The sequence below is a fragment of the Podarcis muralis genome, chromosome 7, assembly GCF_964188315.1.
Source record: "Podarcis muralis chromosome 7, rPodMur119.hap1.1, whole genome shotgun sequence".
In the NCBI taxonomy this organism is placed as follows: domain Eukaryota; kingdom Metazoa; phylum Chordata; class Lepidosauria; order Squamata; family Lacertidae; genus Podarcis; species Podarcis muralis.
The window spans coordinates 20,495,692-20,510,228 of NC_135661.1; the positions used below are offsets into that span (position 1 = coordinate 20,495,692).

General features: G+C 49.4%; 1 protein-coding gene and 1 long non-coding RNA gene across 5 annotated transcripts in view; both read left to right on the forward strand.

The window, feature by feature from the left end:
* Positions 1–14,537, forward strand: part of DVL1 (dishevelled segment polarity protein 1) — a 110,046-nt gene that overhangs the window by 50,954 nt on the left and 44,555 nt on the right. For all 4 annotated transcript variants that reach the window (XM_077931352.1, XM_028740848.2, XM_028740853.2 and 1 more), the window contains exons 3-4: positions 581–702; positions 3,255–3,367. In XM_077931352.1, the coding sequence (XP_077787478.1) occupies positions 581–702; positions 3,255–3,367 (235 nt within the window). The remainder of the gene's footprint in view (positions 1–580; positions 703–3,254; positions 3,368–14,537) is intronic.
* LOC144328382 (uncharacterized) lies at positions 9,805–12,611 on the forward strand. Its single transcript, XR_013393579.1, has 2 exons — positions 9,805–10,907; positions 12,387–12,611. It is a non-coding gene; the product is annotated as an uncharacterized LOC144328382 (long non-coding RNA).

The window sequence follows — 14,537 nt, forward strand, 5'->3', positions numbered from 1 at the left end:
GTTCCCCAGCTGGTGGCCCCCACCTCTCTTCTATGTCCAACCAGTCCATGACAGCGCCCTGCAAGCAGATCAGAATGAATGGGCATTGGACCTCCCATGAGGTCTGCTGCAACGTGTTGCCAAGGCAATCATAGTGCATTAGGGGTGGGTTTATACTATCCACATATAATTCTGCTTTATTAGTTGTTCTGCAGTGGTTCCCCAATGTTAGGAGCTTTATTGCCATCTTTTGGGGGGGGGGGGCAATTCTTGTACTTAAAAGCAGGACAGAAAGGAACATCTGTGGTATGAAAAGTTACAGGATTTCAGCAAATGGGACGCACCTCCATTCACCACTCTTTCTCTGGCCTCTGCACACTTCCTTCTCCTGCTTTACTGTGACTGAGGCAAAGGGCTACATACGGTGTTAGGTTTTTCTGCAGGGATGCATTACGGGTTTGGGGGTTTAGGGTGTGTGTCATTTTTTAAAACAAAGCATTTCCCCACAGGTGCAATTGAAGAACTGAGACACCACTTTTGGTGGTTTAAATGCAAACTGTGCCCCTGCTTCTGACTCCGTCTCCTCTCTTGACTCTTCCAGCTGGTCCTGGCCGAGAGCTCCCATTCGGACGCCGGTTCCCAATGCACCGAGAGCCACACAGATCTTCCTCCTCCCATCGAGAGAACAGGCGGCATCGGAGACTCCCGCCCCCCTTCCTTTCAGTACGGCTCTTTAAAATATATGTATAAGCATGTATTTATTAATGTTTTTTCCTTTGCCGCAGAGTGATCTGGGTTCTGTCACTTCATGCCAAGCTTCTGCTACAGCCGAGAGGTGTACTTATTTTCCAAAATAAAATTGGAGCTTCCCTTTGCTCTTTTAAGCACAAAAAGGCTCTTTAAAAGAGAATATAAATCAGTTGTGGGGAACTTGCAGCCTGTGGCTTCCCCGTTTAGTCCACAGAGCCATTTTGGCCAGGCCAAGGAAACCTGCCTATATCTGACATCATATAGGGTGACAACACCATCTGACATTATCTATGATGATGACATCATCTGACGGTACATATGATGACACCACCACCTGAGATTATATATGGTGATGACATCATCTGACATCATGTATGATGTTAAGTGTGGAGCAGGTAAAGAGATGTCTGGGCCAGGTCACAGGTCCCGCAACAGCCCTGCACACACACCCTGAGGGACCAGCTGACAGTCAGCTGGTCAGTGCTTGCAAAGCACCACCCACAGAGCTACTCAAGCCCCAGTAATCAGCTGATAAATCAGCTGACACCCTTGTGATGTCAGGTGATTGACAGGTGGAGGCGTTCCCTAACCCCGGTATAGACATAAGAATATCCCATCCTTACAGAAGCTTTCACTTCTTCATTTCTGCCTGAGTTCCTTATCTGTGTGAGCCTTCCTGACCGGCAGGTGATCATTACTTGAGTTTGGATTATTCATTCCCTGCTGCTTTGCACACTAAATTTGTCCCTCCCCATCCCTACTAAGAACAGAGGCCTCAGGTTCCTCTGTTCTTCCTTACAGGCAGAGTAAGAACACATGCTTGGTTTTGGGGTGTTCTTGTATTGCATTAGCTGACTAGAAAAACCACCTGAGTGTCATCCCTTAGAAAACAAAAACAGAAGGTTCAGCCTTGCAGAACTGGAAAGTCAAGAGTGCAGAGATTTTGTCCCTTCCTGGGCCATCTCTCCAGCTTTTGCTTTTTCTTCTCCTGGAAAGTGTCACAGCCACTTCTGTGCCTACTTTCTGCCAGCCTGGTGAGGGGCGGGGAAATGGAGGGCTGGTGTTCCTGCTGCTGCTGCTGCCAGGCCTGACTTCTATCCTCTCGTTCCCTTGCTGCCCCCTTGTGGCTCTCCCGTGTCCCAAGCGCCTGGGCAGCTGCCGTCATGTGATCGGCTGGTCTGACTCGTTCTTTGTCTCCCTCTCACACGTCTCTGTTTTCCTGGGAACACAGGGAGCCGCTGGACAACGAGTCAGGTCACTCAGTAGCTCACTGGTGTCTACACTGAACGGTAGCACCTCTCTCAGCTGTTCCCAGCTCTCCTTTGGGGATGGAAGCTGGGCCCAGCTGCATGCTACAGTTCTTCCCTTCAGATACGGGAACCTGGAAGCTGCTTTATACTGAATCAGATCATTTTATTTAATCATCATCATCCAGCTAGCTCAGTATTGTCTGGCAGCAGCTCTCCTGGGTTTGAGATAGAGGGCATTCCCAGCCCTCCCTAGAGATGCAGGCCACCCTGCTCATATTTTACATTGGAGGAACCAATGAACTCACATTTTGGACCTTCTGCCTGCAAACCAATATTCTATTCTGGGCATAGGCAAACTGTTTGGGACTACAATTCCCATCATCCCTAGCTAACAGGACCAGTGATCAGGGATGATGGGAATTGTAGTCCCAAACATCTGGGGGGCCAGAGTTTGCCTATGCCTATTCTATTCTACATTTCTATCCAGGAAGCTCAAAGTGGCGTACCTGGCTTCTCCCCTCTTCTCCTTTTTGTCCTCACAGCAGCCTTGTGAGGTAGGTTAGTCTGAGAGATAAGAGCAGCCAGCCCGAGGTCACCCAGTGAGTTTCATGACTGAGTGAGGAGGGGATTTGAACTCTGGTCCTCCCAGGTTCCCGTCTACGATTCTTAACCGTTGCACCAAACTGACTACACCAAACGGACTGAATTTTAGATCTGCCCTCTGCAAAAAGAAAAAAAGAAATGCATTTGTTACCATTGTGAAAACTGACCTACTGCAAAGCCTTACCCCTGCATGTTAGGGTTAGCTCACTCGCCTTATCCCCACATGTACCAAGTCTACAGGGCTAGCTGCCCAGTCCAGCCTGAAAACAACTTCTGGTCACTAGATGGCTCTGCTGAGACAGGTTGATTGCAGGGTTGGCACCAAGAGAACAACTCTGGTCTTTTTGCATGAGATGAAAAAACAGGGGCCATATCTGTAGGGGTTAGAACATCATTTTAGGACTGGGGGAGCTGCAGCATGCTGCATCCCTCACGAGATATGTATTAAAATATGTTTGCCCGCCTATAAGAAACAGCTGCCATTCTCTATCCACACCTGAGATGGCACTGTATGGGGAGGACTGTACCATATGCCCGACCGAATGCTTTTGAAACCATTTTGGATCCAATTGCAACAGACACGCAAAATGAACCCCGCCAGGGTTTTGGCAAAACGGTATATGGGCTTGTTTCAAACGCCGGTCACATCTTGTGCTCTCTTCATTCCTACAGCCCAAACGCCGCAAGCAGCCGAGATGGACTGGACAACGAGACGGGGACAGAGTCCGTCATCAGCCACAGGAGGGACCGACACCGGCGGAGGAACCGAGAGGGCCACGAAGACGGTAAGTTGGCGCTTCCTTGCTTTGTTCCCTTTGAGGGGCCCCTCGGTCGTTGTTGCCAGTTTCTTTTGCAGAGACCGATCTCAAATATTGGCTTGGGGATTTTGCAAAACACAAATGAATTGCATCACACCGGCAAGCATCACATAGCGTTCCGTGGGCTGCTTATTTGCACTGCCAAGGACGGGTCAGCTGATAGCACATCACTGCCGGTGCTGCCTGGTTGGCGCTGACCCAGGACACGGCCTTCTTGGTGGCAGTTTTCTGTTTTGTGGACTGCCCAGTCAACCCAGTGAGGTGCGCCTGTCTCCCTCATTATTAACGTTCAGGAGGAATGAAGAAACATTCTAGTTCACCCAGGAATTTGACGGCTGGGTGAACGGTTGGGAGATACTGGTGCTGTGTCCAGTGCTAGCCCTACTCAGAGTAGACCCTTGAAGTTAATGGACATGACTAACTTGGGCCTATTAATTTAAACAGGCCTATTCAGAGTCAAACTCCACTGGATACAACTCATTGCTCTTAGCGGTCTTGAAATTATTAGTTGGGAGAGTGTGTTGTTGTTCTCAAATGTTTTAAATACGGCTTTATTTCATTTTTAACAGTATTGTTTTATGTGTTTGCCACCTTGGGCACCTTTGGGAGAAAGGATGGCTTATATATTATGATGATGATGATGATGATGATGATGATGATGATGATGATGATATATTGCAAGTTCAGTTGTGCTATGGGGGGGGGGCAGTTGCAGTGTATATGTGGTGCCCACAACAATTCCATTGGTCTGCAGATGCAACTATGTGCCTGAAGGTTTGCAAGCCCTGATCTGTCTGCCAAGATGTCTGTCTGCCCAGATGTCTGTCTGCCCATGTCTGCCCAGAAGCTTCCATTTTGCTTTACCTTTACGTACTTCCTTTCTTACATTTATTCCCCCCCTCTTCTCCAGGGAGTTCAGGGTGTGGCATGCACAGTTCTACCCCCTCCTCATTTTATCTTCACAACAACCCTGTGTGGTGGGTTAGGCCGAGAGGCAATGACTGGCCCAAAGTTGCACCTCCTTTCATGGCTCAGTGAACCCTGGTCCCCGTCCGGCACTCTAACCACTACGCCCCACCGGCATTCCGGGGCAGAGAGCAGTGATTGTGGGAAGCATGCCCTGTGTCTAATTCCCACCACAGTGCATGAAGAACTCTGCCCATGCACCTTCTATTCCCTTTCCAGTTTAAGTAGCAGATATTCTGCCTGTCGCTCTGTCAGGACAGTAAGAGCTATTCAGCAGTGGAACAGACTCCCTCAGAAGGTGGTGGACTCTCCTTCCTTTAAGCAGAGATTGGACGGCCATCTGCCAGGGATTCTTCAGCTGTGATTCCTGCCATGAAGGGGGTTGGGACTGGATGACCCTCGGAGTCCCTTCCAGCTGTACAATTCTACAATTTGATCAGTGGAGCTAGCGAAAGGATTCCTGTGGCTGTGGTCCGTTGCGTTCTCAACCCTCTTCCCTGTTGTCCGTGTGTGCCGTCCTCTGAAATGCACACATTTGCGTTGACCTTCTGCCGCTTCACCTGCAAAGCAAGGTTCCCAACGACCGCTAACAAAAGATTTATTTTGTCCTCCCCCTGGCTTGGAGGGAAGTTGGCCTTTTGCAAAGCGGTTTCCAAAATGGAGCAGGTGGGAGGTTGGACAACAGAGAAATAATTACACGGAGCTGGGGTGGGCAGGCAGATGGAGGGGGGAGCGATTGTGGGAAGTGTATGTCGTTGTGTCTCTGTCTCCCACCCCATGCATTTTCCCTTTTCAATTTAATTAGTAGATATTCTGTCTGTAGCCCTGTCTGCTTTTTTGACAATGCAAACGAGAGACGCCTTTTGTCCCACAGAGAAAATGAAGTGTGTGTATGTCCCGCCTCCTCTTGAAACAACATGGATGGTTACTGGTTGGAAAAATTGACCAGGTCCTGTTAAAAAAGGGGAGGGGGCTTAATTAGGAGCATGGGAGGTCTATTCTTGGGACCCCTTCCTTGCTAGGACAAAGATTTCTTTTTCTTTTACCACTACCACCACTTCCGTTTGCTAAGGATGAGCAAGAAAAGAGGGACTCAGTTAGGGAGGTAATTAAGAGGAACCCCCCCCCCCCGTCTCTCCGTGCTCAGAAAGTTTTAGAGTCTCTGCTGTGTGGTGTGTTGTTCATTGTTTCCACCCCTTCCAAGTGTCAAGTGCTGACGTAATTGTTTGGATGCTGGCAGAATGGCCTGTTCCGTGGGAACCTAGGGAGCTGCCTTCTACAGAGTCAGGCCATCAGTTCGTTTATCTCAGTATTGCCTACACTGACTGGCAGCAGCTCTCCAGGGTTCCAGGCAGGGAACAGTCCCAGCCCTCTCTGGGACTGGGAAAGTGGAGTAATGCTCTATTATTACATCAATAAAAGGTAAAGGACCCCTGACCATTATGTCCAGTCGTGACTGACCCTGGGGTTGCGGCGCTCATCTCGCTTTATTGGCCGAGGGAGCCGGCGTACAGCTTCCAGGTCATGTGGCTAGCATGACTAAGCCGCTTCTGGTGAACCAGAGCAGTGCACGGAAACACCCTTTACCTTCCTGCTGGAGCGGTACCTATTTATCTACTTGCACTTTGACGTGCTTTCGAACTGCTAGGTTGGCAGGAGCAGGGACCGAGCAACAGGAGCTCACCCCATTGCGGGGATTCGAACCACCGACCTTCTGATCGGCAAGTCCTAGGCTCTGCGGTTTAACCCACAGTGCCACCCACGTCCCATTGATTACATCAATGCCCTGATGCTAAACACACACACACACACACACACACACACACACACTCGCTCCATTTTGGGGACCTCCAAGCAAGATCACGGCGGAAAAGTCTCTCGGTGGCTATGTTCCAACTCCAGGATGCCTCTTGAGAAACCAGTTTTGCTGGTGAGCATTGGTGGGAGAGGGACATTGGCCTTTCTTCCAACTTGTGGGCTTTCCAGGGGCACCTGGTTGGGCTGCTGGAACAGTAGGCCTCTGTTCTGACCCAGCCAGGGCTCTTCTGTACTTTTGAGTCTTGGGTAGCACCTGTTATTCACAGGTATACTTCCTCTAAGTATGGAGGTTCCATTGGGATACCTTGGCTGATGGAGTTGCCCGCCATGACTTATCAAAGCGCTTGTCGCATCAGATCCGAGTTCCACCTTGCCCAGCATGCTGCTAGCAGCTCCCCTCTGACTTGTGGACACCTCTGCCTTCATTCCTCTATAAAGCCGGAGCATTAGACTGTCCTTCCTAATTAGGCGTCACTTGCCAAATGGCTGGGGCTGTGTTTGGCGTCTTAATTAACTCGAATTGTCAGTTCAGAACAGAAACGCCTTCCTTGATTTCTCTCTGCCCTGGCCTCTCCGAGGTCCTGCAGGATTCGCACTCAGAAGCATTTCCTTGACCCCCTCGGGCTGCCCCTGCTTCTTCCGATAAAAGCAACAGAGGCTGCGGTTCGGCCCCAGGAGAGAAATGCCTTGCCTTAATTGTCACGGCGGATCGGAAGGCCCTTTTCTCTGAGAGCCCTGGCGGCCTTTTCCGTTCTCTGATGCTGAAGTGTGAGGTGATGAAGGTCAGGCGGCCGAGGAAAGCCTTGGTCATTATCGGGGAAATGTGACTGAAGTCCGCAATTGGTACGGGAGAAGTGGACGCCCCGGAGGCGGAATGATCTCCTGTCTTGCTTTGGAGGGTGGGAAATGCGATGGAGACATCTCTTGTCTTCACAAAATGAAGGGGCAGCAAAGAAGGCCGAAGGGGCCAAGAAGAACGGCTGGTTGTGATTCCTCCCATCACAGAATTTGCTCGTTCGGAAGGAACAGTGTTTCAAGCCACTGCTGCAGGAGCTTGTGGAGTGGAGTGGTTCAAGGCCCAGGCCCAAACCCTCTTTTTGCTCTCAGGCTCAAAAGGTGGTAGAGTGTCCTCCATCAGAGGTTTTTAAACCAGGCATAGGCAAACTCAGCCCTGCAGATGTTTTGGGACTACAACTCCCATCATCCCTGACCGCTGGTCCTGTCAGCTAGGGATGATGGGAGTTGTAGTCCCAAAACATCTGGAGGGCCGAGTATGCCTATGCCTGTTTTAAACCGAGACTGGATGCCCATCTTTTGGGAATTCTTCGAGCTGCGATTCCTGCATTGCAGGGGGTTGGACTAGACAACCTTTGGGAGAATCCCTCCCAGCCCACAACTCTATGATTCTAAGCTCATCGCGAGTGGCTTGAGGCCAGTCGCCACCTCTCACCCCAACCTGGCTTTCAGGGATACTTGTGAGGATGAGATGGGCAGTTTGAATCAGGAGAGTGGCCTGATCTGAATTGCTTCCCCAGCCATTGAGTTTCCCTTCCTGTCTGCCCTCTGGATCCTGGCTCCCCTCCATCCTAATTCCTGTGGGCATGCAAGTGGGCAGCAGTGGTGGCAGTTGCTGGGGAGTGAGCAAAGGCTTATGGCAACAGTGAGCAACTTTTTTTTAAACACGAGGACCACATTTCATTGGGGGTTATCTGCTGGGGGGCCACAGGGCAGGCTGCAGCTGATGAGAAGCCCAGGAACCTGCCTTGTACCAAGTCTAACCAGCCCACCCACCTAGCTCAGTGTGGTCTGCACTGACTGGCAGCGGCTCCCCAGGGTTTCAGACAGGGGTCTCTCCCAGCCCTACCTGGAGGTGCCTTGAGTTGAGCACCTTCTGCATGCAAAGCAAGTGCCCTAACCACTGAAATACAGCCCTTGAGACAAATGAACATTGGAAGCTGCCTATCGCCCGCCTAGCTCAGTGTTGTCTGCACTGACTGGCAGCGGCTTTCCAGGAGTTTTAGATGTGGGACATTCCCAGCCTTACCTGGAGATGCTGGGGACTGAAACCAGGACCTTCTGCACGCAAAGCAGGTGCTCTGTCTGCTTGCCCTGGCAGTGGGCAGAGCAAAGGCAGGCATAACCTGTTCTCTTTCTCTCTCTCTGGAGCATGCCTTATCTGGTGACACCCCAAAACCTTGTGTTCCCCATTGCATCTCCTCCTCGCTCTGCACCCTTCCAGTGTAGCCTAACCAGAAGACCACAAAGCCGTCTCCTCCCCTCATCCTCTCACCCTTTCGTCTAAAGGACACCCACCCCAGACCTCCCCAGCTGCCCTCCATATCCTCCTAAGCTGTTAACGTGGCCCAGCCAATCTCCCTGCTCTTAGCTATTTTCATCTCCCTTCATAATCCACCCCCCCCCCGCCAAACCCCTTCTGTTGCAGCCCTCTTGAGCAATTGACACACGCGGTCACGTTTTCCTCAAAGTGCCCAGAAACCAAATGCCAGGCTCCACGGTTGACTCCCTCATGGGCCCTGCGAATAGTCACGGCATAGTAGACTGTGGATCCTTTTCATTAGCTGTGAGGTGGCAAGCCCAGGTTTGTAGGGGGTTGTCGGAGGACTACGACAAAAAACTGGAGAGGAAATCGCCGATGCTCTCACATTTGCTGCCTGTCTGGAATGGATGAGTGTGAGTGGAATTTGCTGCTGCTGCTTCCCGTCTGCGATATGTAATCAATACATTTCCCTCCGTCATTTACATTGTGTTTCCTTTGCATTGAGATGAAAAGGGCGGAATAACGTATAAAGAGGACACAACTTAGGCAGATTACATGAGTTACAAAATTTCACAGTGGAAAATTTTCAGTGGAATATTTGAATTTATTATTATGGTCACAGACCAGTTCCGACTCACTTACAAGATCAGAAAAATCATAAAACACAATGGGAATACATTGAATTGCAATTGGGTTTAGCAGAGATAATTCAGATTTAACAGCAGTTAACAGTATACATTAAATCTTGATCACTAAAATATAACCTAAAACTATATCATTTAAAACCTTAATCATTTTGGTAGTACAGCTTGTTCCGTAAGTTTTATGGCAGTCGCACAGAATTTGGCCACGCTTAGCGTGATCTCTACATCCTTGTCCTCTACCAGGAGTTTTAGACATTGGGGTTCGGACCCATTTTTCAGTGGAATAGAAAAACAGTGCTGTGTGCGAAAAATACAGAGCGGAACAGAAAACAATGCCTTCTGGCATCCCAAGGCCTGAACTTGATGGGGACCTACAAGTTGTCCTAACTCTTGCATGGTTCTGCACGTTCCCAAGCATTCGCTCGTCCTGTTCACACATTACCTTTTGAAAGTGTACATTAAAAAAGAAAAGAAAAGCACCAGCTACTTTGTTGGTCTGCTGCAATGAAAGGGTCTTGTGGCTCCTTATAAAGACCAGGACATTTTGTTTATAGCATTATATTTCATGAGCCAAAGCCCGCTTTGATGGATGCATGTAACAGTATTTTCACTTGTAGCATCACAGAGCTGGAAGGGAACCTCAGAAACCATTTAGTCCAACCTCCTGCACAGCACAAGAGTTAGCGGGTGCACAGTGTTAGAAGCTGGAATTGTGGGGCACCTGCCAAGAAGCATCACATCCCAGCATGTGGCCCCACTGCTGACCCCTCGGGCATCGTGGCCATTCTCTGCTACTCCTTCCTGTTCTTCATCTCTTCTCACTTTGATGGCAAGTCATCTACTGTAGCCTACATGTATACACGATTGTGGCAGTGCTGATATTTTGCTTGCTGTGCCTACTTCTGCTTGCTTATAATCCTGTGTGGTTTTGCATTCGGACATCTTTTATCAGCCTCGCTTTGAAGGCCATGCGTTGCCCGTGGTCTCACTGCAGAAGACAACCGATCACATAACAAGCTAGTTCTTTGTGCAGCATTTGCTTGGCTCGAAGGGAAATGACCTGTGGTGGGGACAGGTGAATCTTGTCACTTCTGGTTCCCCTCAGCTTCCCACTCTTCCAACCTTAAGTTCTTTTGGCCACATTTCCGCATCATTTTACAATTTAGTTATTTTTTAAAAAAACAATTCCTCATGTTCTTTTTTTAAAAAAACTCACGAAAATTTGCCAGCATTTCACCGTACACTTATTTTATCCATTTTTTTGAAGCTGTTTTGCCTAACGGAGTGCATTTTTCTTTGCTGTTTTCATGGACAGACACCCCCCATGTGATTTCCCCCCCCCCATGTTTTTCCGGTCGGCGAACTGCGCCGCGAATTCCAGAGACGTGCGGATCGTGAAGGAGAGTTTTATGTGCACGGTTCAGTTTGGCGTGTGTGCTTTACGTGTGTGTGTGTGAATTAGGTAGGCTCTCATGAAAACAACCGACCAAATTTCTTCCCCCGCCTCGAACCTGCGGTGGCCTGTGACGGACTCTGCCTGAAGAGAGCTATTCATTTTCTGGTGGCTGGCGAGCCAGGAAATGGTAGGGAACGTGACCATTGGGAGACAGTTTTGCATAGCTCCCTCCTCATTGGCTTAACGCTGAGAGGGGGACGTGGCCTGCCAGAGGCAAATCTGCATATGCCGGCTGGGGTGTCTTAAGGTATCTCCCAGCACAGGGAGTCTGGGCCGGGGGCTGGTTCAAAGAGACTTTCGAGGAATCTCAGCAGGCGAAAGTTGTCCTCCATTCCGGATGAACAGGTACAATTTTGCTGTGTGGACGGAGGTGCTTCAGTTTTTTTGTCTGGAAGCTGCAATTTGGGAGGGATGAGCGAAGCCTCAGGGGCAATTTCCCCTCCTGCTTTTCCCCCTTTGTCGCCCTTACAAACGAACGAGATCCTTGAAAGCTGAAATACTCGGTTTTAACTCTTGTCTAATCCCACAGAAGCTTATGTTTCCTGAAATCCAAAATCCAAGTGCTTTGGTTTGAACCGGGACTTGAGGATTAAGCTGCCCTGCAAAAGGGCTTGCTTTTTTCCCCCTTTTTTTTTTACAGTTTGGGCAACCGTTTTGTTATTCCCAAGGAGCCAAATAAATCCTGTCTCCCTTCATCTGCTAAAGGGGATCGCAGCAGTGGCTTAGCACAACTCAGGGGAGCTGAAATGCAATACCGCCCGAAAGGGAGGCGCATTCGCATGCAAGTGACTGAAGGCACAAGCTGGATGGTGGCACATGCAGCTGGCAGCAATTTCCACAGATGTGGCGGTGCTTTTTCTAGCAGCCTTAAGGCTGGGAATCCCCTACTGCAGGGATACCCATTGTGGCGCCCTCCAGGATGTTGCCAGACTGCCTCTCCCATCAACCCCCTACGCCCACAGTGAAAGATCAGGCTGATAGAAATAGGGGCAGAATTCAATTTGGTTTGCCTGCAAATGTGAACATTTGCAGTGCCTGAAGAGGTCTGCAAACCGAAAAGCGGCAGCCCTTCAAAATCCACCCTTCTCCGAATTTTGCAATCCGGTTCTTAAGACCAAGTTTTGTGTACAAAAGCGTGTCTATTAAGGCAAAGAAATGCATGCATTTGTGAGAACCGTACACACAAAAATCCATTACTTTGGAGGAAATTGCTTTGGAAACACCTATGTATTAGGGGAAAGTGCTTATAAATTTGCATGTTATTAGGGAAAATATGCTGGTGGGTTTTTGGAAAGACTCTTTTTTTAAATGTACAAACTGAGGGTGTTGAATGTTGAGAATTGAAATTAAAAGCTTGGGGAAAATTAGAAAATGGGAGAAAACCGAAATGACAGATTCATCCATCCCCTTTCAGACATGAGGGGAGCCATATCCCAGCCCCATCTGAGTATATATGTCCTGCCAGCCACTGCCTTGTTCCTTAATGATGGTCTGAAAATCTAATCTAATACAACTTTGTTGGCCTTCATATGGCAATTTTTAAAAATGCACACATTTCAATAAAATCTTTCCACCAGCACACCACTGCCCCATGCCTCCTATCACTGTAATCCAGCACAGTTATTTGAAAATAATGATGCAAATTTGAAATGGCTTAGGGATGAAGAGCCTTTATCCTGTGCATCCCAGGATCCCAGTCTTTAAAAGGATTTTTGGGGGGGGGGGTTGCTGGGAATAATTACAAAAATGAAAGTGACCCCTTTCATAATAACCCCCTTCTATTTGTGGCTGCAAAGTGTTTTATTCGTGTTTTATTTTCTGCAGCTTCGGGGAAGATCCGGCGCTTGGCGGTAGACTTTGTTCCCTGCGCAAAATACCTTCTTGGGATTCCCTCCAGGAGCAAAGAGGCTTCCTGATCTCTCTAAGCGTGCTTTGCGCAGTCTCTGAGTCTCTTTGGTGTGGAGTTTTGCTTAATGCTTCAGCTGTGTTGCTGAAGATCTTTACGTGGTCTCCTCCTCCTGCCAAATACATCTGGGATAGCTTTGTTCAGAGCGTTTGGCTTCTCTTCCTTAAACTTACACAGGCTATGAGCTGAGAGGTTGACACCTCAACGTGTTGTGGTCGCTGCGGATTTGCCATTTTTTTTCATCGAGTGGTGCACGCCGCAAGCTGACAACGGGTGCTCCCTCTGCCCGAGATGGTGACTTCTGCGTTTTGGGAATGTTTGGGCCGTGGCCAGCCGCAGCAGGATGGACCCCGTGTGGTGCCACAGCTGCGTCCATGCTCCCTTCTGAGAACCGCCAGCAGCAGGAAACACTCTCCCCCCTGGGGGTGTCGCCTTCTGAGGCCAATCAAATGCTACCCAGAAGCTCCGCCTCCTGTACATCACTGTAGGTTTCGGGCTTGTTAAGAACTGCTTCCGGGGGGGGCGGGGGCAGGTGCCAACCACTTGCATGTGGTTCTGTCTTCCAAAAGGAGTTTCCCTTGATCCATTGATGGGACTGCTGCAACCTTGGCTTGCAAAAATCAGCTGCGCACACACTCACATCCCTTCCCCTTTCCAGATGACGGTTAAGTCCAAATCGCTCTCTAGCTACAGTGCAATGATTTTTTTTTTAAATAAATACTCTTTAATTCTAACTCAGTCTATGAAATGGAATTGGCAGGAGATTCAGGATAAGGAAGACTATAGGTCCGTCCTGGAGCATCTGTTTTAAATGCCGGCGGTCCGATGTTCAATCCCTGGCATTTCCTGGTAGGACTGGGGGAAGGCTCCTTGTCTGAAACCCTGGAGAGCCAGACAATACTTAGCCTAGATAGACCCAGCGGTCTGACTCAGCGTACGTTCCTATATCTTAAGGGAAAGGCTGTAGCTCAGTGGTACAACAGCTGCTTTGCATGCAGAAGGTCCCCAATAGCGTCTTCAAGTAGGGCTGGGAGAGACTCCTTGCCTTGAAAACCCTGGGGAGCTGCAGCCAATCAGTGTAGACCCAGTGGTAGGCAAACTAAGGCCTGGGGGCCGGATGCAGCCCAATCATCTTCTCAATCCGGCCAGCGGTCGGTCCGGGAATCAGCATGTTTTTACATGAGTAGAATGTGTCCTTTTATTTGAAATGCATCTCTGGGTTATTTGTGGGGCCTGCCTGGTGTTTTTACATGAGTAGAATGTGTGCTTTTATTTAAAATGCATCTCTTGTGTGTATCTGAAGAAGTGTGCATGCACACGAAAGCTCATACCAAGAACTAACTTAGTTGGTCTTTAAGGTGCTACTGGAAGGAAATTTTTTTGTTTTGACAATGCATCTCTTGGGTTATTTGTGGGGCATAGGAATTTGTTCATTATTATTTTTTCATACCTAAGGGACGAGGTTAGCGCTGTGGGTAAAACCACAGTGCCTAGGACTTGCCGATCGTATGGTCGGCGGTTTGAATCCCCGCGGTGGGGTGAGCTCCCGTCGTTCGGTCCCAGCTCCTGCCCACCTAGCAGTTCGAAAGCACTCTTAAGTGCAAGTAGATAAATAGGTACCACTCTGGCGGGAAGGTAAACGGCGTTTCCGTGTGCTGCGCTGGTGCTGGCTCGCCAGCTGCAGCTTCGTCACGCTGGCCACGTGACCCGGAAGTGTCTTCGGACGGCACCGGCTCACAGCCTCTAGAGCGAGATGAGCACGCAACCCTAGAGTCGGACACGACTGGCCCGTACGGGCAGGGGTACCTTTACCTTTACCTTTATTTTTTCATAATATAGTCCGGCCCACCACATGGTCTGAGGGACGGTGGACTGGCCCACGGCTGAAAAAGGTTGCTGACCCCTGGTGTAGACAGTACAGTGATACCTCGGGTTACATACGCTTCAGGTTACATACGCTTCAGGTTACAGACTCCGCTAACCCAGAAATAGTACCTCGGGTTAAGAACTTTGCTTCAGGATGAGAACAGAAATCGTGCTCCGGCAGCGCGGCAGCAGCAGGAGGCCCC